We start from the raw sequence: 26,572 nt of genomic DNA on the forward strand, positions 1-26,572 counted from the left end.
TTTCAAGAATAGAAAAAGCATGGGCGGGGCAAATATTTCATTCTACCCATTCCTCTTACTCTTCCGGTGTTTCGGTCCTAATTCATCATAGTATACCATTGACAGTTATAAATAATAACGTTGACAGTATTGGCAGATATGTTTTTTGCATGGTAATTTTAGAACCCAAGAGATAATTCTTGCTTTTATATATATACCTTCACCATTTAGATTGGAGGTGCATTTGCATTTGGTTGAATTATCAATGAGGTTTCCTGGGGCATTATTGGTAGTAAATGGCGACTTTAACACAGTAATAGATAGCAGCAAGGATAGATATTCTATTACCAAGACTAAAAGATCTCGGTCTTCCTAGATACCTGAATTTCTAAAAGAAATGGGTTGGACTGATCTTTGGAAGCTGCTTTGCGGCAATTGGAGAATTTACTCTTGCTACAGTGTGACCTTGGAGGCAGCTTTTTTTTTTTTTTTGGTAAACCGGTTAGCTAATCCTTTGTTTTTTGTTTTTTTTTATTATTATTATTTATGTCCCTAGGTCAATTTCAGACCAGTTCCTTTTGAATTTTATAAAAGATATATAAATGTAATGGCTCCTCTCCTTTGCGGTAATATCGAAAACTATGGATACAGGGTCTCCGCCAAAAACATGGATGGAGGCCAATATAATTCTTATCCCCAAAAAAGGAAAGGACCCAGTACTAATAGAATATTATAGACCCATTTCGTTATTTAATGCAGACATGAAGTTTTTGTCTAAAATTCTTACAGCTAGTGCGGTTATCCAAAACTTGATTAATAAAGATCTGACCGGTTTTATTTCAAGGAGATCTATTTATACAAATATTGAGAGCGCCTTTGCCACACTGTAGTTGAGGGGAAAGGGCCCCATTCCATCCTGTCTCTAGACGCCACCAAAGCGTTTGACAGGGTGGAATGGGGTTTCTTGTGGAAAGTTATGGAGAGATTTGGGTTTGGAGAACACTATATTAAATCTGTGAAAACTCTGTATACTCAGCCTGCTGCAACAATTATGATAGATGACTGTCCATCGGATCAGTTCAATCTGACAAGAGGCATGAGACAGGGTTGTCCCCTGTCTCCCCTGCTTTTTGCTCTTTAGGTGGAGCCACTGGCAGTGGCGAAAAGGAGAGACACCATAATTGAGGGATTTGGTTTAGTGGGGCAGGCAGATAAAATTTCCTTGTATGCCAATGACATACTACTCTTTCTTAAGAACCCTAAAAAAGCAATACCCAGGACCATGTCTATAATAGAAGAATTTGGTAAAATTATCAGGTCCTAAAATGAACTGGTCAAAGTCTTGCCTTCCATTAGATTTTGTGATGTTGAAGAATGAGTTCCCCCTACAAGTAGTTAAGGGGGGGGGGGGAATTAATCACATATTTGGTTATCAACCTGTCTTCCAGCCCAGGATAATTGATTGAAAACAATCTTAAACCTTATATGATGAAACTAAAGAAGAAACTTAACATATGGTTGAAATGAAACTTAATAGGTAATCACCACTGATTAATTACTGTATAGATAAAGGATCTAACAAAAATGTGAATATGATCATAATACTTGAATTGGGTATTCTAAATTTAGACACCTGTCATCTATGCACATATGCAAACATTTTCACTAAAACATTGGAATGGTTAAGGGCTTTTTTCAAAATTAAAGGGAGTATTCCCTTTACACTTTTACGGAATAATGATAATTTGATAGAATTTAAAAAAAATTGTTCACATAGGGGTTTGGGAAAGGAGAGGAGTTAGGTTAAAATCTCAATTATTTGAGGAGGGGGAACTGATGAACTTAGATCAGAATAGACAAGAATATAACATAGGAACGAAACATATGAAATGGGTATTGCAGATACACCAAGAATAGATAGCGGTTAAAATTTGTTGATAGCCCTTTTTATGAGTGGTTGCAATTTGGGGGAGAGGGGCTCAAAAAGAAAAGAATGTAATATAGTAACATAGTTCATAAGGTTGAAAAAAGACCAGAGTCCATCAAGTTCAACCTATAACCCCAATGAGTCCCTACTGAGTTGATCCAGAGGAAGGCAAAAAAAATCCAAAAATTCCTTCCTCACTCCAAATATGGCATCAGAATAAATCCCTGGATCAACCTTCTGTGCCTATAAATCTAGTATACATAACCAGCGATGTTATTAATCTCCAAAAATCCATCCAGACAACTTTTGAATTCTTTTACAGAGTTCACCATGACCACCTCCTCTGGCAGAGAATTCCACAGTCTCACTGCTCTTACAGTAAAGAACCCCCGTCTGTGCTGGTGTAGAAACCTTCTTTCCTCTAGATGTAGAGGATTCCCCCTTGTTATAGATACAGTCCTGGGTATAAATAGATCATGTGAGAGATCTCTGTACTGTCCCCTTATATATTTATACATAGTTATTAGGTCTCCCCATAGCCTTCTTTTTTTTAACTAATTAACCCTAATTCTGATAATCTTTCTGGGTACTGTAGTCCTCCCATTCCCTGTATTACCCTGGTTGCCCGTCTTTGAACCCTCTCCAGCTCCCCTATATCTTTCTTGTACACTGGTGCCCAGTACTGTACACAGTATTCTATGTGTGGTCTGACTAGTGATTTGTACAGTGGTAGAATTATTTCCTTGTCATGGGCATCTATGCCCCTATTGATGCACCCCATGATTTTACATCCAAAGAATCAGAGCGCACTCACACGGGGTCGGTCGCCGTTCAGAAATTCGAGGACCGGTTAACTTCGGTCCGCCAGGAATGTCGCGGGAGAGATAGTGGGGGAGTTCTCAGACGCTGGCCACGGTCCGTATCACGCCCTCTGGCGCTTCGTCAGGCCACTCGTGGCGACCGACCCGGGGTGAGTGCGCTCTGATTCTTTGGATGTATTGTATGGAAAGCTGTTTTTCTAATAGAGGAGCACCACCCCTAGGACTATACAGTCGACTCTCATGCCATAGACTCTATGTGGTGTATACATATACCAGACTAGTGGACGTTCCTGTGTCCGCACAACCGGAAGAATATATAGCTGTGATACTTCTAGCAGTGCCGATGACTTCATTTCTTTGCACATATAGACACCCCATGATTTTATTTGCCTTGGCAGCAGCTGCCCGACACTGGTCACTACAGCTAAATTTACTGTTAACTAAGACTCCTAAATCCTTTTCTATGTCAGTCGTCCCAAGTGTTCTCCCATTTAATACATAATCCCAGCCCAGATTTTTGTTCCCCATGTGCATTACCTTACATTTATCAGTGTTGAACCTCATCTGCCACTTCCCAGCCCAAACCTCCAACTAGAGATGAGCGAACTTACAGTAAATTTGATTCGTCACGAACTTCTCGGCTCGGCGGTTGCTGACTTTTCCTGCATAAATTAGTTCAGCTTTCAGGTGCTCCCGTGGGCTGGAAAAGGTGGATACAGTCCTAGGAGACTCTTTCTCTAGGACTGTATCCACCTTTTCCAGCCCACCGGAGCACTGGAAAGCTGAACTAATTTATGCAGGAAAAGTCAGCAACCGCCGAGCTGAGAAGTTCGTGAAGAATCGAATTTACTGTAAGTTCGCTCATCTCTACCTCCAACCTATCCTGATCCATTTGTAACAGTGCACTGTCCTCTATAGTGTTTACAGCTTTACAGAGTTTAGCTACTTTACTATTCAACCCCTCTACAAGGTCTTTAATAAATATATTAAATAGAGCAGGACCGAAGACTGACCCCTGTGGTACCCCACTAGTAACAGTCACCCAATCAGAATAAGTACCATTAATAACCACCCTCTGTTTCCTATCATTGAGCCAGTTACTTACCCACTTACACACATTCTCCCGCAGCCCCATCCTTCTCATTTTATGCACCAACCTTTTATGTGGCGGCGTATCAAATGCTTTGGAAAAACCAAGATATACGACATCCAGCGATTGCCCCTGGTCCAGTCTGGAGCTCACCTCCTCATAAAAGCTGATCAGGTTAGTTTGACAGGACCGATCCCTCATAAAGCCATGCTGATATGGAGTCATACATTTATTTTTATTAAGATACTCCAAAATAGCATCTCTTAGGAAATGGTTGGTATATATGCAAAACTAAAGGAAGAATTAGGTAAACATGAAAAAGAACATATTAAATCAAAATGGGATAAAGAAGGAATTAATCTTTCAACTGAATACTGTAACATGACTTTAAATAATCTTAAAAGAGTTTCTATTAATATGAACCCTAAGATTATTCAATATAATTGTCTTCACAATCTTTATTATACTCCTAAGAAATTCTTTAATTTTGGATGTCATAACTCCTCGAGTTGCCCGCCATATAAAATGGATGACCCCAATTTTATTTACATTATCTGGAATTGCCAAGAACTCCAGGGTTACTGGCATGAAATTATAGCTATTCTAAAAAAGAAAAATATAATATCTGAGACACAAATCTTGAATTTTGAACAAGCTATTTTATTTACTAACGTTTGTAAAGGGAAAGATGACAAACTGTGCTGATGTGTGCTAAAATAATAGTGCTGCCGGTATGGATGTCGGAAAGGCAGCCAGAGGTGAAAGCATGGGTTAATTAAAGGTAAAAAGAAATTGAGATTATGAATGACATTTAGTCACAAAAAAAGACTAAACATATCCAACTGATGTGGGACAAATGGTAAAGGCCTCATGTGTGTGGCTCTTTTTTTTATTTTATTTTTTCCTCTGGTTGGTCCGGGGTGGGAGAGGAGGGTTAGGGATTAATTATGTATTATATTTGTGTTATTTATTTGTAATTTGTTTAAAATCAAATATGAAAAAAAAGAATAATATGCATGCTTGATACAATACTGTAAGGGCAGTGCACTGTTATGGGGTACTATGGCTGCCATGCAATGGAGACACTGTGGGTATAACTGTCATTGCATGGGGCTTATTGGGCTTTTTCTACAATTAGTTAATGGGGCTAAGTCTGTTTTGAGGAACTGCACCTGGAAAGGGTTATCTTAAAAAGATAGACTGAAAGAAACAATTGCCACAATCTGTCCCTTCCCCCTTTTAGATCCCTAAATGTTGTTAAAGGGGTATTCCAGGAAAAAAAAATGTTTTATATCAACTGGCTCCAGAAAGGTAAACAGATTTGTAAATTATTTCTATTAAAAAAATCTTAATCCTTCCATTAGTTATCAGCTACTGAAGTTGAGTTGTTCTTTTCTTTCTGACAACAGTCAGTCTCTCTGCTGACACCTCTGCTGGTCTCAGGAGCATTAGAGGTTTGCTAAGGGGATTTGCTCCTACTTTGGAAAGTTCCTGAGACAAGCAGAGGTGTCAGCAGAGAGCACTGTTGTCAGACAGAAAAGAACAACTCAACTTCAGCAGCTGATAACTAATGGAAGGATTAAGATTTTTTTTATAGAAGTAATTAAAGAAGTATTAACCCTTTAGATGCGGCATTCAAAGTTGATTGCTGCATCTAAAGTGAAAGTAAACTACTCCCGGTTAGCTCAGTGGGCTGTTCGGGACCGCCGTGGCGAAATCGCAGCATCACGAACAGCTGGAGGACACAAGGAGAGTCCCTACCTTCCTCCTGTGTGTCCGGGCATGAGCAGTCAAGCGGCAGAATCATTGATCAATGTTATCCTATGGGATAACAATAAACAACAAAAAACGTGGTCTCAAATGGCTGGAGGTGCTCAACCCCAAATGCGGTTGTGCATTTATACTGGGGGAGCAGATCCTGCCCTTGTAGTCCGTTGCTAGGGGCGATCCCCAGCATAAAAATGCATACAATGGAGGATGCCTGCAGCGGACTACAAGTGCCACAATAGAATCCTACACCAGATAAACGGTGTGGATATGTAACAATTAGAATACAATACAGAAATATAGGTGCACTACTGTGGTAGATATATACAATGACATTGGCTAATCCCTCAACACTGATGTTAAAATTGAGACATTCGCCAGTGTATCCTTATATGAAGGACACACCAGAGCCCACACACCAATTATGGGATAACAATGATCAATGTAAAAGATGAGTGTGTGCAGTGTTATAGCCCCCTATGGGAGCTATAACACTGCAAAAAAAAGTGGAGGAAAAAAAGTTAGATCATTTAACCCCTTCCCTAATAAAAGTTTGAATTGCCTCCCTTTTCCCATTTAAAAAATACAAACAGTGTAAATAAAAATAAACATATGTGGTATCGCCACATGCGGAAATGTCCGAATTATAAAAATATATAATTAATTAAACAGCATGGTCAAGGGCGTATGCGCAAAAAATTTCCAAAGTCCAAAATAGCGTATTTTTGGTCAATTTTTATATCATGAAAACATGAATAAAAAGTGATCAAAAAGTCCGATCAATACAAAAATCGTACCGCTAAAAACTTCATATCACAGCGCAAGAAATGCGTCCTCATACTGGCCCGTACGCGGAAAAAGTTATAGGAGTCAGCATGTAGTTATGATTTTTTCCAGAAGTACGACAAAATCAAACCTATATAATATTATTTAATATTATTTTTATTGTATGGACCTACAGAATAAAGATAAGGTGTCATTTTTACCAAAAAATGTACTGCGTAGAAACGGAAGCCCCCAAAATTTACAAAATTGAGTTTTTTCTTCAATTTTGTCGGACAATTATTTTTATTTCCGTTTTGCTGTAGATTTTTGGGTAAAATGACTGATGTCATTACAAAGTAGAATTGGTGGCACAATGGATTTTTAGGTGCAAAATTGAAAGAATCATGATTTTTTAAAGGTAAGGAGGAAAAAACTAAAGTGCAAAAACGGAAAAACCCTGGGTCCTTAAGGGGTTAAAGGGGTATTCCAGGCAAAACCTTTTTTTACATATATGAACTGGGTCCGGAAAGTTAAACAGATTTGTAAATTACATCTATTAAAAAATCTTAATCCTTCCAATAGTTATTAGCTTCTGAAGTTTTCTGTCTAACTGCTCAATGATGATGTCACGTCCCGGGAGCTGTGCATGATGGGAGAATATCCTCATAGGAACTGCACAGCTCCCGGGACGTGAGTCATCAGAAAGCAGTTAGACAGAAAACAACAACTCAACTTCAGAAGCTAATAACTATTGGAAGGATTAAGATTTTTTAATAGAAGTAATTTACAAATCTGTTTAACTTTCCGGAGCCAGTTGATGTATAAAAAAAAAGTTTTGGCCTGGAATACCCCTTTAATGTAATTTTGTGATGTAGGCACTTACAATGTTTAGGAAACTTAAAATATACCTTTTAATATTACTCAAGTAAGAGTGTAATTATTCCACACTATAGTAACACAACCACCAGCAGTATATATTCTTATTGCACGCACTTTATTATTGCAGATAGTGTATACTTATCCAGTTTATAATCAAGTGTAGATAACTACTTTAGATGAATAAATTGCTATCTTTATATTCTCTTGTAGGAGGTGTTATCCAGGTTGTATAGTCTTTGTGCATTTGTTTCCCGCAGTGTATTTTATGTCACTACTCACATACAGTTCTACATGTGTTTTGAACCACTTATTATGGGTACAGTATATCAAATCCATTCATATTCCAACATGATTATTACGTCATAGTTCACACTGATGTTTATATCACCAATGTGTAAGTGGTTTCATTTTTACTGGAGCAATATTAAAAGTTATATTGTAAAGGTTTCTATACATTATCAGCTCATATATGTCAATTTAACAGGAAAGCCAATATTCTAAGCATATCAGTGCAAATGTGAAATAGTAGCTTTTTGAGTTTACTTTTATATGCCTGTTGTATTTTTGGTAACCCCGTTTTGTTCACACCAGTTTACTGGTAAGAGTTTGTGCTCTTTCATGGGGTTTTATAGACCAGTATGTTACTTTAGGGTTCCTAGATCGTGACAAGGCTTAAAGGGGTACTCTGCTGCTCAGCGTTTGGAACCAACTGTTCCGAACGCTGGAGCCAGCAACGGGAGCTTGTGCCGTCATAGCCCCAACCCCTATGATGTTAGGTCCCGTCCCCTCTCATAGACTTGCATTGAGGGGGCAGGGCTATGATGTCACGAGCTGCCTCCTCCAGCTGAGCAGCGGAGTACTCCTTTAATATATATATACATATTTAAGGCATCCCTCATATAAACTGCATGAATCTGTGGATTTTATGTAGTTGTACTGATGGATTGGTTTCACTCCTAGTGTCTCCGGCAGCTGAACGCCTGCGATATATTCTGGGTGAAGATGAAGAAGCCCCAAATCCTACACTATTTACCGAGATGGACACTCTGCAGCATGATGGTGATGAGCTGGAGTGGAAGGAAACCGCAAGGTAGGTGACTAAACCATCACTTATGGAAATGTTTACATATTTAGAGTTAAGTAATAATGAAAAACATTGACATAATGGAGGAGATTCATCAAGACATGTCCTGAGGAAAAGCTGCCCATAGCAACCAATCAGATTGCTTATTTTTTGTTTCAAAAATGAAAGGAGAGATTTGATTGACAATACTGTAAGTGGTAATGTGAACATTGTACGCATCGCCACTCTTTTAACTTCCGTAGGGGGCTGTGAGGTTTCAGTTGGGCAGTGCAGCAGAATTAAGAGGCAGATGCTTGTGCCCCCCAGGAATGACTGTGCCCGGTGCAGCTGCCCCTTTTGCCCTGTGTTAAAGATGGCCCTGCCCAGAGTGAAAGTCCCAGCTGTTACGCCGAGCGCTCCGGGTCCCCGCTCCTCCCCGGAGCGCTCGCTACACTCTCCTCACTGCAGCGCTCCGGTCAGATCCACTGACCCGGGGCGCTGCGATACCGCCTCCAGCCGGGATGCGATTCGCGATGCGGGTAGCGCCCGCTCGCGATGCGCACCCCGGCTCCTGTACCTGACTCGCTCTCCGTCGGTCCTGTCCCGGCGCGCGCGGCCCCGCTCCCTAGGGCGCGCGCGCGCCGGGTCTTTGCGATTTAAAGGGCCACTGCGCCGCTGATTGGCGCAGTGGTTCCAATTAGTGTGTTCACCTGTGCACTTCCCTATATCACCTCACTTCCCCTGCACTTCCTTGCCGGATCTTGTTGCCATCGTGCCAGTGAAAGCGTTTCCTTGTGTGTTCCTAGCCTGTGTTCCAGACCTCCTGCCGTTGCCCCTGACTACGATCCTTGCTGCCTGCCCCGACCTTCTGCTACGTCCGACCTTGCTTCCGTCTACTCCCTTGTACCGCGCCTATCTTCAGCAGCCAGAGAGGTTGAGCCGTTGCTAGTGGATACGACCTGGTCACTACCGCCGCAGCAAGACCATCCCGCTTTGCGGCGGGCTCTGGTGAAAACCAGTAGTGACTTAGAACCGATCCACTAGCACGGTCCACGCCAATCCCTCTCTGGCACAGAGGATCCACTACCTGCCAGCCGGCATCGTGACAGTAGATCCGGCCATGGATCCCGCTGAAGTTCCTCTGCCAGTTGTCGCTGACCTCACCACGGTGGTCGCCCAGCAGTCACAACAGATAGCGCAACAAGGCCAACAGCTGTCTCAACTGACCGTGATGCTACAGCAGCTACTACCACAGCTTCAGCAATCATCTCCTCCGCCAGCTCCTGCACCTCCTCCGCAGCGAGTGGCCGCTTCTGGTCTACGACTATCCTTGCCGGATAAATTTGATGGGGACTCTAAGTTTTGCCATGGCTTTCTTTCCCAATGTTCCCTGCACTTGGAGATGATGTCGGACCAGTTTCCCACTGAAAGGTCTAAGGTGGCTTTCGTAGTCAGCCTTCTGTCTGGAAAAGCCCTGTCTTGGGCCACACCGCTCTGGGACCGCAATGACCCCGTCACTGCCTCTGTACACTCCTTCTTCTCGGAAATTCGAAGTGTCTTTGAGGAACCTGCCCGAGCCTCTTCTGCTGAGACTGCCCTGTTGAACCTGGTCCAGGGTAATTCTTCCGTTGGCGAGTATGCCGTACAATTCCGTACTCTTGCTTCAGAATTATCCTGGAATAATGAGGCCCTCTGCGCGACCTTTAAAAAAGGCCTATCCAGCAACATTAAAGATGTTCTGGCCGCACGAGAAATCCCTGCTAACCTACATGATCTCATTCACCTAGCCACTCGCATTGACATGCGTTTTTCCGAAAGGCGTCAGGAGCTCCGCCAGGATATGGACTCTGTTCGCACGAGGCGTTTCTTCTCCCCGGCTCCTCTCTCCTCTGGTCCCCTGCAATCTGTTCCTGTGCCTCCCGCCGTGGAGGCTATGCAGGTCGACCGGTCTCGCCTGACACCTCAAGAGAGGACACGACGCCGCATGGAGAATCTCTGCCTGTACTGTGCTAGTACCGAACACTTCCTGAAGGATTGTCCTATCCGTCCTCCCCGCCTGGAAAGACGTACGCTGACTCCGCACAAAGGTGAGACAGTCCTTGACGTCTACTCTGCTTCTCCACGTCTTACTGTGCCTGTGCGGATATCTGCCTCTGCCTTCTCCTTCTCTACTATGGCCTTCTTGGACTCCGGATCTGCAGGAAATTTTATTTTGGCCTCTCTCGTCAACAGGTTCAACATCCCGGTGACCAGTCTCGCCAGACCCCTCTACATCAATTGTGTAAACAATGAAAGATTGGACTGTACCATACGTTTCCGCACGGAGCCCCTTCTAATGTGCATCGGATCTCATCACGAGAAGATTGAACTTTTGGTCCTCCCCAATTGCACTTCTGAAATTCTCCTTGGACTTCCCTGGCTTCAACTTCATTCCCCAACCCTGGATTGGTCCACTGGGGAGATCAAGAGTTGGGGGCCCTCTTGTTCCAAGGACTGCCTAAAACCGGTTCCCAGTAACCCTTGCCGTGACTCTGTGGTTCCTCCTGTAACCGGTCTCCCTAAGGCCTATATGGACTTTGCGGATGTTTTTTGCAAAAAACAAGCTGAGACTCTACCTCCTCACAGGCCTTATGATTGTCCTATCGACCTCCTCCCGGGCACTACTCCACCCCGGGGCAGAATTTATCCTCTGTCCGCCCCAGAGACTCTTGCCATGTCTGAATACGTCCAGGAAAATTTAAAAAAGGGCTTTATCCGTAAATCCTCCTCTCCTGCCGGAGCCGGATTTTTCTTTGTGTCCAAAAAAGATGGCTCTCTACGTCCTTGCATTGACTACCGCGGTCTTAATAAAATCACGGTTAAGAACCGCTACCCCCTACCCCTCATCTCTGAACTCTTTGATCGCCTCCAAGGTGCCCACATCTTTACCAAACTGGACTTAAGAGGTGCTTATAATCTCATCCGCATCAGAGAGGGGGATGAATGGAAAACGGCATTTAACACCAGAGATGGACACTTTGAGTATCTGGTCATGCCCTTTGGCCTGTGCAACGCCCCTGCCGTCTTCCAAGACTTTGTTAATGAAATTTTTCGTGATCTCTTATACTCCTGTGTTGTTGTATATCTGGACGATATCCTGATTTTTTCTGCCAATCTAGAAGAACACCGCCAGCATGTCCGTATGGTTCTTCAGAGACTTCGTGACAATCAACTCTATGCCAAAATAGAGAAATGTCTGTTTGAATGCCAATCTCTTCCTTTCCTAGGATACTTGGTCTCTGGCCAGGGACTACAAATGGATCCAGACAAACTCTCTGCCGTCTTAGATTGGCCACGCCCCTCCGGACTCCGTGCTATCCAACGTTTTTTGGGGTTCGCCAATTATTACAGGCAATTTATTCCACATTTTTCTACCGTTGTGGCTCCTATCGTGGCTTTAACCAAAAAAAATGCCGATCCCAAGTCTTGGCCTCCTCAAGCGGAAGACGCCTTTAAACGGCTCAAGTCTGCCTTTTCTTCGGCTCCTGTGCTCTCCAGACCTGACCCATCTAAACCCTTCCTATTGGAGGTTGATGCCTCCTCAGTGGGAGCTGGAGCTGTCCTTCTACAAAAAAATTCTTCCGGGCATGCTGTTACTTGTGGTTTTTTTTCTAGGACCTTCTCTCCGGCGGAGAGGAACTACTCCATCGGGGATCGAGAGCTTCTAGCCATTAAATTAGCACTTGAGGAATGGAGGCATCTGCTGGAGGGATCAAGATTTCCAGTTATTATTTACACCGATCACAAGAACCTCTCCTACCTCCAGTCTGCCCAACGGCTGAATCCTCGCCAGGCCAGGTGGTCTCTGTTCTTTGCCCGATTTAATTTTGAAATTCACTTTCGGCCTGCCGATAAGAACATTAGGGCCGATGCTCTCTCTCGTTCCTCGGATGCTTCTGAAGTTGAACTCTCTCTGCAACACATCATTCCTCCTGACTGCCTGATTTCCACTTCTCCAGCCTCCATCAGGCAAACTCCTCCAGGAAAGACCTTCGTTTCTCCACGCCAACGCCTCGGAATCCTCAAATGGGGTCACTCCTCCCATCTCGCAGGTCATGCGGGCATCAAGAAATCTGTGCAACTCATCTCTCGCTTCTATTGGTGGCCGACTCTGGAGACGGATGTTGTGGACTTTGTGCGAGCCTGCACTATCTGTGCCCGGGATAAGACTCCTCGCCAGAAGCCCGCTGGTTTTCTTCATCCTCTGCCTGTCCCCGAACAGCCTTGGTCTCTGATTGGTATGGATTTTATTACTGACTTACCCCCTTCCCGTGGCAACACTGTTATTTGGGTGGTCGTTGATCGATTCTCCAAAATGGCACATTTCATCCCTCTTCCTGGTCTTCCTTCAGCGCCTCAGTTGGCTAAACAATTTTTTGTACACATTTTTCGTCTTCACGGGTTGCCTACGCAGATCGTCTCGGATAGAGGCGTCCAATTCGTGTCTAAATTCTGGAGGGCTCTCTGTAAACAACTCAAGATTAAATTTAATTTTTCTTCTGCATATCATCCTCAATCCAATGGACAAGTAGAAAGAATTAACCAGGTCTTGGGTGATTATTTACGACATTTTGTTTCCTCCCGCCAGGATGACTGGGCAGATCTTCTACCATGGGCCGAATTCTCGTATAACTTCAGAGTCTCTGAATCTTCCTCCAAATCCCCATTTTTCGTGGTGTACGGCCGTCACCCTCTTCCCCCCCTCCCTACCCCCTTGCCCTCTGGTCTGCCCGCTGTGGATGAAATTTCTCGTGATCTTTCCATCATATGGAGAGAGACCCAAAATTCTCTCTTACAGGCTTCATCACGCATGAAGAAGTTCGCGGATAAGAAAAGAAGAGCTCCTCCCATTTTTTCCCCTGGAGACAAGGTATGGCTCTCCGCTAAATATGTCCGCTTCCGTGTCCCTAGCTACAAGTTGGGACCACGCTATCTTGGTCCTTTCAAAATTTTGTGCCAGATTAATCCTGTCTCTTACAAACTTCTTCTTCCTCCTTCTCTTCGTATTCCTAATGCCTTTCACGTTTCTCTTCTTAAACCACTTATCATCAACCGTTTCTCTCCCAAATCTGTTCCCCCCACTCCTGTTTCCGGCTCCTCGGACATCTTCTCCGTCAAAGAGATTCTGGCATCCAAAAAGGTCAGAGGGAAAACCTTTTTTTTAGTGGATTGGGAGGGTTGTGGTCCAGAAGAGAGATCCTGGGAACCTGAGGACAATATCCTAGACAAAAGTCTGCTCCTCAGGTTCTCAGGCTCTAAGAAGAGGGGGAGACCCAAGGGGGGGGGTACTGTTACGCCGAGCGCTCCGGGTCCCCGCTCCTCCCCGGAGCGCTCGCTACACTCACCTCACTGCAGCGCTCCGGTCAGATCCACTGACCCGGGGCGCTGCGATACCGCCTCCAGCCGGGATGCGATTCGCGATGCGGGTAGCGCCCGCTCGCGATGCGCACCCCGGCTCCCGTACCTGACTCGCTCTCCGTCGGTCCTGTCCCGGCGCGCGGCCCCGCTCCCTAGGGCGCGCGCGCGCCGGGTCTTTGCGATTTAAAGGGCCATTGCGCCGCTGATTGGCGCAGTGGTTCCAATTAGTGTGTTCACCTGTGCACTTCCCTATATCACCTCACTTCCCCTGCACTTCCTTGCCGGATCTTGTTGCCATCGTGCCAGTGAAAGCGTTTCCTTGTGTGTTCCTAGCCTGTGTTCCAGACCTCCTGCCGTTGCCCCTGACTACGATCCTTGCTGCCTGCCCCGACCTTCTGCTACGTCCGACCTTGCTTCCGTCTACTCCCTTGTACAGCGCCTATCTTCAGCAGCCAGAGAGGTTGAGCCGTTGCTAGTGGATACGACCTGGTCACTACCGCCGCAGCAAGACCATCCCGCTTTGCGGCGGGCTCTGGTGAAAACCAGTAGTGACTTAGAACCGATCCACTAGCACGGTCCACGCCAATCCCTCTCTGGCACAGAGGATCCACTACCTGCCAGCCGGCATCGTGACACCAGCCTTGCTCCACCAAGGAACAGCACAAAACAGCTTGGTTCAGATGAACAATAGTCTAATTGCACTTTGACCTTTGTGGATAAGAATACATGGGAACCGTCCATGATACACAGGTGTTAGAGATTTTCTGTTATTCAGCCAGTAATGGCGTTTTGGGCTGTTCTAATTAGCAGGGGTGTAATCAGGGAAGGAACAACATCAATAAGTAATATGTGTCAACCTGAAACAAATTAGTGCACTAATGAAACAACCGCCGCATGCATTCCTTATTAAGATAGCACACGCAAATCCTGCTGTAAACTCCAATGAAAGTATTATATGAGCCCAGAGAAATGTACACTTTATTAAGAGAGGAGATTAAACAAGTCAGAAGCTAAAATCCACAAAGAATTTTCTCTCTAGGACACAACCACTAAGTAGGGTCTTACTGCGCTCACGTAGCCCCTCAACCCTCCCACCCTCCTTGCTCTTAGCAAAACAAACCCACATATTGACCTACCTAAAAAAATGATGATGGCTGTGAGCAAAATCACTCAGTTGATATTTTTCTGATAAGCCCTTGCTTTCATATAAGATCAAGTCGACATCAGGGCCCAGATTATGTCTTGTAGAGTTAATAGTGTACTGTCATCTATATCCACGGGGGCAGGATTATGCACTAGGGGCGCCCACAGGTTTGGCATTAAACTGCAAGTTACCAAAACCAATTATAACATGGATAGGAAATAGAAGTAAGCTTCTACAACCAAGTATTACCTTAATCTCTCAGTGTGGAGGCTGATAATAGGAATTAATGGGAGCTACAGGCCCACAGTGCAATAGATGTAGTAAATGCTAGTTACATCACGTTCACATAAGAACATTGAATTGTTGTGGAGGTCAGTTTTGTAGACTGGTATATAACAATTGGAAAATATTCAATAAACATTGAATACAATGCATAGAAAACTTGCCATTCCAATTTGAGGTAGACTATATTGACAATTTCACATAATGTCACATACAGGATTAAATCTGTATATATTCCTCCAACACCAAGGACATGAACCAAGGTCCATACATAAATGATTCATAAGAGCGAGAAAATAAATGAGAGCATAATTCATAAACAAGAACATTACCAAATGTATTCATATACAGAAACATGACCTCAATAATTTGACGTAGAAAAAATAGCCCTGTAGCTATAACGGAATTATGCATCATACTCAAAGTATATCTCAATGGATTGAGCTCAAGAAATCATTAAATACATGATGTCTGCAAGTATATACCCATTGCATAGCATAAATAATGCAATGTCCGTAGTATTAGGTATGTATTGACTCGGTGTGGGGGGATAGAGGACTAAATAGTACTATGTATACCCTTTGTTTTATAATGGACTTAGTTGCGGTATCAGGACCATTAATCCAGGGGTATAGTAGTGGAAGTATAAGTGCAAGGTGATTTAGCCAACCAGATATCTATGCTGCAGCTAAGGGAAGGATACACACTACATGGGACGCACCAGGGTTGTAGTACACCAAGTACAATGTTTGAGACCTCCACAAGTGTATGTTCACATTATTCTATTGTCTAAGGCTGCATTAACATCACAACTTTTGCATCCGTCGCTTGTATTGTTACAGAGAAAGGGGTAAAAATTGTCTACTAAGAAATCATATCAGACGCGTCTAGGAACCATATCTGTCAGATGTTTGGTAGTACGTTTTCAGACATATTTTGTCCGCTTTAATGGAAAAAAAATATTTCCACATTATTCCTTAGCTATTGCGCATGTGTAAAAATATATTGTGTACGATTAAACAGATCAAAACGTACAGTGATACTATTCAATACGATTTAATGTTAAGTCAGTCACTATTTTCCATTCAACGAAAAATTTGCAAAAGCAACGTAAGCAGACCAAAACACGTGCATGTTTTGCATATGTAATGTCCCAGTACAGAACATAGTCCTGCACTACACTTAGGCCCTGTCAGGTTGAGTCCCTCAGTGACCTGGGGGCTCTCCTGCAATGTCTCTCTTGCTGTTAGTACAATGTTATTTATTGTAATAGGTATATAGTCAGCATGTTAATGTACAGGGTAGGCCATTTATATGGATACACCTTGATAAAATGGGAATGGTTGATGATATTAACTTTCTGTTTGTGGTACATTAGTATATGTGAGGGGGGAAAGATGGGTGGTGACCATGGCGGCCATTTTGAATCCAACTTTTGTTTTTTTCAAATAGGAAGAGGGTCATGTGACACATCAAACTTATTGGGAATTTCACAAGAAAAACAATGATGTGCTTGGTTTTAACGTAACTTTATTCTTTCATGAGTTATTTACAAGTTTCTGACCACTTCTTCTCCCACTCTTCACACACTGATAGCAACACTGAAATGCTAGCACAGGCTTCCAGTATCCGTAGTTTCAGGTGCTGCACATCTTGTATCTTCACAGCATAGACAATTGCCTTCAGATGACCCCAAAGATAAAAGTCTAAGGGGGTCAGATCGCGAGACCTTGGGGGCCATTCAACTGGCCCACGACGACTAATCCACTTTCCAGGAAACTGTTCATCTAGGAATGCTCGGACCTGACACCCATAATGTGGTGGTGCACCATCTTGCTGGAAAAACTCAGGGAACGTGCCAGCTTCAGTGCATAAAGAGGGAAACACATCATCATGTAGTAATTTTGCATATCCAGTGGCCTACATGATGATGTGTTTCCCTCTGTGCTAGCATTTCTCCTGCGGTGTTGCTATCAGTGTGTGAAGAGTGGGAGAAGAGGGTTGCATTGACAATCCAACACAATGGGCAGCCCATTGAACACATTTCATAAGTGGTCAGAAACTTGTAAATAACTCATGAAAGAATAAAGTTACCTTAAAACCAAGCACATCATTGTTTTTCTTTTGAAATTCCCAATAAGTTTGATGTGTCACATGGCCCTCTTCCTATTGAAAAAACAAAAGTTGGATTCAAATTGGCCAACTTCAAAATGGCCGCCATGGTCACCACCCATCTTGAAAAGTTTCCCCCCTCACATATACTAATGTGCCACAAACATGAAGTTAATATCATCAACCATTCCCATTTTATTAAGGTGTATCCATTTAAATGGCCCACCCTGTATAGACAGTATAAAGGACCTTTGGAGAACAAATGTAATTGTCTAAAGGACCTTTGAGATGTCACATGTTATGTTTATGTTACCCAGAGAGCACCAGTAAAACACATGACCTGCAGCTTGACCTATGGGCTTCTAGTTCAGCCCCCCTTTATAAGGAAGGGAGGTGCTGCAATCTGTCTCTTCTATCTCTTTCTACTTGGGTACAGTCAAGACCAGATGTGTCAGTGCTAGTGTCCAGCTACCTGGAAGGCCTCAAATCTACAGTCACTTCCAGTAAGTCAAGTTTATGTCTGCTGTCACTACCTACAGTCCAGTCAAGCCTAAAGTCAATGATCTAAAGTCTATTTCAAGTATAATTGGTCCCAGCAAGCTGCAAGGTCCTTCTGTGTTCCTGGCCACCTATCTGGGATTCTGGCCGAGCTGTAGAGACTATAACAACTGTCTGACCTCAGTAAAGCCTCCGTTAAACTATAACCTGGTCGTGGACTCTCATTTCACTGCCTAGCCATTGGCATAGCGGAGATATAATTTGGGTGGTTCCCGATACCCAAAAACCACTCTGGCGTCACTAACATTAGGGGTTAATAACATCTTGCCCCTGGGGTTAATCCCATCTGCCCCATTCCCCTACACCACTACACCCCGTGGTCCCGCCATTCACCGTGGCTCACCACACATACATTTTGTCAATAGAAGTCAATGGATAGGTCTAGATGTACGATTCTGTATGATCTTTAAGGATAAAATTATATGAACTTGAGGGATGCAAATTATCCTGATGTTAATGCCTAACAGTTATTGAGACATTTAGACAGATATGACAACATTGAAGTTTCCTGTGCATCAATACCACAATCATCCTGTGAACAGATGTGGTGCTGTTTTTGGAAGAAAGCAGCCATATTTTACTAAATCTGTGAACCCATTTCTGATGAAAGGTGATGGGCAGAGCCCATTTAACAATGCTGTCCAATTTCGGAAACATATGTTCATACACCCTATTATGTAATCCTGGGTGAATAGAACGGGGTCCCCTGTTCTGGATCCTTATATTTTGGTCATTGCAGAGATGAATTACAAAGGGGTACTCCGCTTCTAGACATCTTATCCCCTATCCAAAGGATAGGGGATAAGATGTATGATTGCAGGGGTCCTGCTGCTGGGGACCCCAGCGATCTCCCTGCTGCACCGGGCATTTGTTTAGAGCGTTGGGTGCAGCGCCAGAGGCATGTGACATCGCGACCAAGCCCCACTCATGACCATGACATCACAGCCATGCCCCTCAATACAAGTCTATGGGAGGGGGTGTGACTTCACGCCCCCTCCCATAGATTTGTATAAGGGGCGTGGGCATGATGTCACGAGGGGGGGGTGGCTGTGACATCATGAGCCTCTGCCCTGCATCGCCAGTCATCCGGCACAGAGCAAAGTTTGTTCTGTGCACCGGATGTCTGGGGTGCTGCAACCGAGATCGTAGAGGTTCCCCAGCAATCAGACATCTTATCCCCTATCCTTTGGACAGGGAATAAGATGTCTAGGGGCAGAGTACCCCTTTAAAGAACTCTTCCACAATTATAATTTATACAATATATTTACTGTTTGCCCTTAATATACAATATGTGAATGGGAACTTTGTAGCTTCCACACTTGCCCTCTCTTTCCATTGTAAGGCTCCAAAGTGACTTATTTGTAATGATAAGAAAGGCAAAAAAATAAAGGCCTGAATGGTTAAATCAGATTAGGATTACGATGCCTGATTGTATATCTGCTTAAAATCATTTTTTTTCTGAGAAAATGAAATTCTTAAGAGTTTCTTCAAGCCTCCCCTTGTGTTTGCTGTAATCCATAATACAAGTCATGCAACTTTTAGTTTATGAAGAAGGAGGAAAAACAAACTTAGCAGGATTAGCTTGGTTGGAAGAAATGTAAGATATTTACATTCTTTAAACTTCTTGGATTTCTTGATGTAATTCTCTAACTCGTGTTTAAAAGTATTGCTTTTAACCTTTCTACATATACATATATATGTGCTATTTTATGCTGAGAATTAAATTTCTATTATTTCTATAACTTACTATTTATTATTAATAAATTAGGCCAAATAATTTAGCCTTTAAATGCATGTTTGATCATAGTATTCTCTTTCTGACAATCGGTAAAGGGCCTACGCACCACAGAGGCACCCTCGCTTGCTGTGCTGTGTTCACTTCAGCAGTACATCTCCTTCTCATTGGCTGTTTAACCCCGTAAAACACATGTGCCGATCCACAGGTGCTTTGCTAGTGAAATGTTTCCACTTATTGGCAATACAGCAATGATCATGTTCCAAAAAACTATCCAGATAGTACATTTTACCTATAATATCTAGCGTACATGACACTAGAATTCCGGTGTATACAAGTACAAGTTTGGAAGAACGGTTCTTCTGGGTAAGGATTACTGACATGCTATGCAGAAACCTATAACTGCGGAAATTGGATAAATTGCAATACCAAGTACAGCCGCTAACAAATAGCTGTGCATGATAAGCAATAGGGAGATCCCAGTGCTTACAGGAATGCAGCAACGGCCCCTTCAAACAGCTGATTGGGGGGGGGGGTGCCAGCAGTCAATCCTAAAGATAGATTATCAATATTAAAGTCCCACAAAATGCCTTTAAAGAGTACCTGTCACCAAATAAAACTTTTAATATAGTGTTCCATGTGTAATTAGCAGTCACTTTCCCATTCACTTGCTTTTAAAATTATCAACATAAATATGTTTAAAATGTAATATAAAAAATGTAATGTTCCCTGCCACAATTAATACAGTGAGTTTGGTCTCCTCCTGGCCTGGCAGGAGACCAAACTCAGGAAGTGCTTCTCCGCACTGAGCTTGATTGACAGCTGCACAGAAAGTGAAAGCTCCACAGATTCTTACAGAAAGCTGCACAGACTGAAAGCTGCATTAGAGCCTGACTGATAGCAACACAGACTGAAACATGCACAGAGCCTGAGGTGTTCTATTCATCACAGCACTGCAACCATGTGAGGGCGGAAGTGGTCCCCAAGTAGGCATGACATCACTGAAGCCTGCTGGGAAATGCCCACTTTCTCCTGCTAGGAAATTGCACTATGTGAGCAAGAAGAATGGTATGATACAGAGCTTTTTAAAGCTCTGATATTTTTTAAGGGCTGGAGGGGTGTTAGGAGTAGTTAGGGAACATATCCTGAGTTAGTTTAGAACAGTTTATTTGGTGACAGGTACTTTTTAAAGGAGTATTACAACCATGGACACATATTCCCTATCCACAGGAAATGGATATTGGCCTGATTCTGAAGCTACTGTCTGAATGGAGCAGTAGGGCATATACTCAACCGTTACTTTATTCATCATCTATGGGAAAGCTAAGTACAGCTCTTGGCTCTTTTTGGCACTCCTATAGAAAATACATGGAGTGTCAATCAAGTAGGTGCACTGCTGTGTCATACAGACATGACCTCCCGTTCTCAGACGCCTCCTGTGGGAGATTAGCTGGGTACAGCCAGGCAAATAACAGCAAAACAGCAGTCATAGACAGTGACATAAACATGTAGTTCAAACAGGCCTTTCCTTTCTTTATTTTTCAACACAAAATAAAATACAGCTGTTAGCTACAGGCATAAAATACAACTCAATACAATTTCCTTAACTATACGTGACTTTACGTGACCAATTACCCAACCAAAAACAATAGGCATCCAATGTGGTGCTTGCACAAGACTTGTAGTGTCCCTTAAAGGTTGCAAAACCTTAAAGAAGTACTCTGCCCCTAGACATCTTATCCCCTATCCAAAGGATAGGGGATAAGATGTATGATTGCGGGGCTCCCACCGCTGGGGACCCCCGCCATCTCGACTGCAGCACCCCAGACATGCGCTGAACAGAGCAATGTCGAGCGGATGGTCACGCCCCGCTCATGACATCACGGTCACGCCCCCTCAATGCAAGTCTTTGGAGGGGACTGATGGCCATCACGCCCCCTCCCATAGACTTGCATTGAGGGGGCATGACCGTGATGTCACAAGCCTCCGGAGCTGCACCCGACACACTAAACGAAAGCCTGGTGCAGCAGGGAGATCGTGGGGGTCCCCAGTGGCGGGAGCACTGCGATCAGACATCTTATCCCCTATCTTTTAATCTCGCAGCAGAGCTCCAGTTTCCACACAGCGTTTAAGTGCATACAGAGTCACACCTTTTTGTAAACCCAGTAATTATTGGCCTCAGCACTTGTGCTGACTTAAAACTGAAAGCCTGAACTGACCAGTTAACAGACTTTACCCAAAGTCCCTTAGTAGCGTTTATCTGCTAGGGATTTTACACCAGTCCCAGATTTCTCACATCTCACCCAGATTAGATGTAAACTTTCTTGAGTCTCATAGATACAAGGGAGGAATCTTGCAGAAATATAGGGATCCCTGACCGCCATTCCTGTTTCTGTCTCACACCCCCTATGATCCGACATTTATCCTCTATCCTGTGAATAGGGGATAGGTGTGCATGTTGACGAAAACCCTTTAAAGGGGTACTCTGCCGGAAAACATTTTATCCCTCATCCAAAGAATAGGGGATAAGATGTCTGATCATGGGGGTCTTGCTGCTGGGAACCCCCGCAATCTCTAGGTCCAGCAGCGGCAGCATCTAGAACATGGAAGCTTGGAGCTTCCGCATTTGTTATGTCATGCCACGACCCCTCCATTCAAGCCTATGGGAGGGGGCGTGACTGTTACATATGTAGCCGTCACTCCTCCTCCCATAGACATAAATGGAGGGGGGTGGCGGCTGTAGTCGCCAGTCCTCCGGCACGGAGCAGAGTTCGCTCCGTGCACAGATGACTGGGGTACCGCACCGGAGATCCTTTTGGATAGGAGATAAGATGTTTTTCGTCAGAGTACCCCTTTAAAGCTGCTTCTTTGCCCCACTTATTTTCTTGATTAAACTAGAAGGTCTCCTACATGTTGCCATTCCATCTTAGAGATTATGTCACTAATAAAAACAAGTTGCCTCTAAATAATAGTCCAACTAAGATCGGTTGATCGGTCACTTTGACCTTCTGTTAGGTTGATGCATTATTCTGTGGCATTATTAGGCGGGATGTTTCCATGCCACCTACCGGGAATTTCATCCTATGATCACAAGGTTACTTTTAGAAGCTTCAGGATGTTACTGACTGGTCATGATAGTTAATGCCATTGTATTATTTCTTTTTGCTGCTTTAGATGGATAAAATTTGAAGAGAAAGTAGAAGAAGGAGGAGAGAGGTGGAGTAAACCGCATGTGTCAACTTTGTCCCTACATAGCCTGTTCGAGCTACGAACTTGTCTCCAGACGGGAACTGTGTTGCTTGATTTAGATGGTTATTCCCTTCCACAGATCATAGGTAAAAAATATTTTCTTGCTCATGGAAAGTCACATTTGTGAAGAATTTTGGAACCCTCATTACTACCGACAGAAAAAACATACACCAGCAACCAGAATACAAAGCAAAATATAAATCTTTATTGAGTATATATATCATAAAAACATATTAAAAAGGAGTATAGGCAGGGATCAAGTACTGCGGGAATGCATGGGAACTGAATTCCTGCACTTTTTCCACAGCATGAACACCTTTCCCATTAGCAGGACCAGCCCTTGAGTAGAAATTTTGGGTGAGTTCCCACACTATTTGTTCCCAAGACTTGACCCCTGAGTATAGGCACAGTGGACATCGCTGGACAGAGTACAGGAGGTATAGGACATAAACATTGGTACAGAAATAGAAGTAATTGTAGCACATCAAACAGATCAAATAAAACAAATGTATTGAGTATAGTTACAAGTATGAGATAGAATTAGTCAGTGTTTAAAAGGAAAAGCTACAAAAAGCGTGAAACAGATTACCAATGCAGAGCCATCTACCACCAGCACTTACCCCGACATACATTTCGCACGATTGCGCTTCATCAGGGGGTGTGGCTAGCTCTGATTCGAAGTACCATATAAATAAGACCAACCAACCAATCACTAAACGTTACCACATGATGGAAAGACATTGTAGCCAATGAGAACCAGTTGATGCTGGATATACAGTATAACCTCATACACCTGGGTACATGTGTTTATTTGAATGAATGGCGCCATAAGCCGCCGTCCTCAATGTGCGCCAGCGGAGGGAGCCATCAGAGTGGAAGTGACCATGATCACATGATCAGGAGTGATCACGTGACCATAGAGACGTAAGCGTAATGAAACAAAGTAGATAGAATCAACTGGTGCAGATGAGCACGGTCACATGGTATCGGCCGTGTCATGACTTAGACTAGGGGGATGGACAGCAGCAGACCTGGGAGATCACAGGATCTGAGCCCGGTTATGTGACTGCTTGAAAACGACTGCAGCGCCACAAAGTATAGAAAACCATGGTAGTATCAACACATGCGCAAAGGGTGTAATAGACAGACAATACAGGACAATACAAATTAACATATAAAGGTGTAAGGGTGAAACACACATACAAAGAAAATTAATGATGAACCTCCCAAAAAAGGGGGGTACACCCATAAAATTATGGAATCATAAACATATAAAGTGCATGGGCATTTGCTCTGCAATGGTTAATGTGTCAATTAACACAGGGACAAAGACAATGGTAAAGTGGCCGGATCAATGGAGATGGAATCCTGTATAAGTGAAGGCTGGAAAGAAACAAACAAAAGAAGAGAAAGATTAAAATACTATAGAAACACATTAAAATATAGACATGTCAATAGACCAAAAGAATACTTTACACAATCAATTCATGAAAGCGGTGGTAACAAATCCATTATAAAAATGGAGCATAACTGATTTAGTCATTTAAACCAGATGGTTGCATTGTTTGGAGCTTCACAATCCATTTAACCACCCATTGAGCCAATAACGTTTTCCAATCGCCCCCATGTGGACAGATGAAAATTCTGTCAATGCTGCAGAATTTTAATCCAGATGCATCACAATTGTGGTGTATTTTGAAATGCTGTGGAATAGTCGTAAGGCTAGATATGTCTTCCTGGCTAGCCGCGGCTTGAATACCTAAAACATGTTCCCGTATTCTACATTTTAATTTGCGGGTTGTGAGACCAACATAGATTAACCCACAAGGGCATGGGGCATGGTAAATAATGCCCATGGTGTTACATGTTATGCTGTGGGTAATCTTATGACTTCTAGTGCCGCTCGAATCCAGAAAGAGAGTGTCATTAGACACATTTTGGCATGCAATGCATTTGCCGCAAGACCGGCATCCCCATCTCGGTCCCTTACCACCAAATACATTCACTGCTTAGGTACCCATATGGTGACTATGCACAAGCGTGTCCCGAAGATTGGTGGACCTCCTGTATGTGATAGATGGATGTTTTTGAATATAAACCTTCAGACTAGGGTCCAAGGTCAGGACATCCCAATATTTGATTAAAGCATCCCTTATTTCCATGGCTTGTGAATTAAATACTTGATCATCTCTGCTACGTTTTGATCGAGATTGAAAGAGGGCACTACAATTGGTGGATTTAGCTCCGTGGTATGCTCTCTGGAGGGCATGGCCATCATAACCCCATTCTCGGAATCTTTGGCTGAGTTCCTGAGCCCTTCTCACTAATAGTTCATCTGTTGAACAAGTACAGCGAATACGTAAATATTGCCCTACATTACTAGTAAACTCCATGTGGTCCAATGGTACAAGGTCCCATTTATAGAACAGCTACGGAAGTATTTCAAGTCAATCTAAATTCTTTTCACCACTGTGAATTATGTGATAACATGTACTTTGTTCCTTTATAGATGACATAATTGAGAAGCAAATAGAAGATGGGATGCTCAAGTCTGACCTCAGGGAGAAAATTAGTTTTGTTCTTTTAAGGAAACATAGACACCAAACCAAAAAACCCATTCATCGGTCCCTGGCAGACATTGGAAAATCTGTCTCCTCCAATACCAGTAAGTTAATAGTTATTCTATTATATATATATATATATATATATATATATATATATATATATGGCTCAAAAGTGGGCAAAGTTTTTTATTATAGGATTATCTTTTTGTTAAAATAAGGGATGCATTCTCCCAGGGTTTCGTACATGGAAAGTCAGAATTGCACAAGAGGTGAGCTATAGGGCAGTGATTACCCCCAAGGAGGTTATGCAAGGAGGGGACACAGAGTAAAAGTTTGTATAACAACCCAACTGGTGGTTGGTGGACCTTTTTAGAGCTTTGGCCCTCCTGCTGCCTCTAAGGTGCACTCCCCACTTCAGCCAATCTCTCGTGGCAAGGATCTCCTTAACCCTTTCTGATATCTATCTCTCTCTGCTCAACACTGATCCGGCCCCTCTGGCCTTGCAGCAGAGCCACAAGCTCATACATATATGCCAGGGCACATATCTGGTTCTCAGGGTAGCATAAAACTAGTGACAGGGACCCTGACTTAAGAACTATCTTCTTTTTTATATCAGTGCTGTAGTTTTCATAAAAAAACAATTATTAGCTGGGACCTTAGAGTGAGCACACGCTTTGTAATCCATGGAATTCATGAGCTCCTGTCAATCATTAGGGGCAAGGCTTTTGAATACTGCAGACTATAGAGTGCATGCTTGTTTTGTAGTTCCTACTTATAAACCTCATTAATATCAAAACTGCAAAACCACAAACAAACCTGTCACCAGGTCTATGCTCAGGGCCATTCAAGGATTTTTGTCTACACATGCGAAAGTGCCTTTTGGTTCCCCCCTTCCCCCCCCCCCCATCACTGACATACAGTGGGGCAGAAAAGTATTTAGTCAGCCACCAATTGTGCAAGTTCTCCCACTTAAAAAGATGAGAGAGGCCTGTAATTTTCATCATAGGTATACCTCAACTATGAGAGACATAATGAGGAAAAAAAATCCATAAAATCACATTGATTTTTGATTTTTAAGAATTTATTTGCAAATTATGGTGGAAAATAAGTATTTGGTCAATAACAAAAGTTCATCTCAATACTTTGGGATATACCCTTTGTTGGCAATGACAGAGGTCAAATGTTGTCACAAGGTTTTCACACACTGTTGCTGGTGTTTTGGCCCATTCCTCCATGCAGA

At 43.2% G+C, this 26,572-nt stretch overlaps 1 protein-coding gene across 4 annotated transcripts in view; it reads left to right on the forward strand.

Moving 5' to 3' along the window:
- The window catches only part of SLC4A5 (solute carrier family 4 member 5), a 193,694-nt gene that overhangs the window by 63,723 nt on the left and 103,399 nt on the right, over nt 1-26,572 (forward strand). For 2 of the 4 annotated variants that reach the window (XM_056571490.1, XM_056571491.1), the window contains 3 exons: nt 8,189-8,318; nt 22,694-22,854; nt 25,278-25,433. In XM_056571490.1, the coding sequence (XP_056427465.1) occupies nt 8,189-8,318; nt 22,694-22,854; nt 25,278-25,433 (447 nt within the window). Of the gene's footprint in view, nt 1-8,188; nt 8,319-22,693; nt 22,855-23,632; nt 23,864-25,277; nt 25,434-26,572 lie in introns of those variants that run through there. The other 2 variants (XM_056571492.1, XM_056571493.1) reach the window with 2 other exon arrangements.

This window comes from Hyla sarda, chromosome 4 (genome assembly GCF_029499605.1).
Source record: "Hyla sarda isolate aHylSar1 chromosome 4, aHylSar1.hap1, whole genome shotgun sequence".
Classification (NCBI taxonomy): domain Eukaryota; kingdom Metazoa; phylum Chordata; class Amphibia; order Anura; family Hylidae; genus Hyla; species Hyla sarda.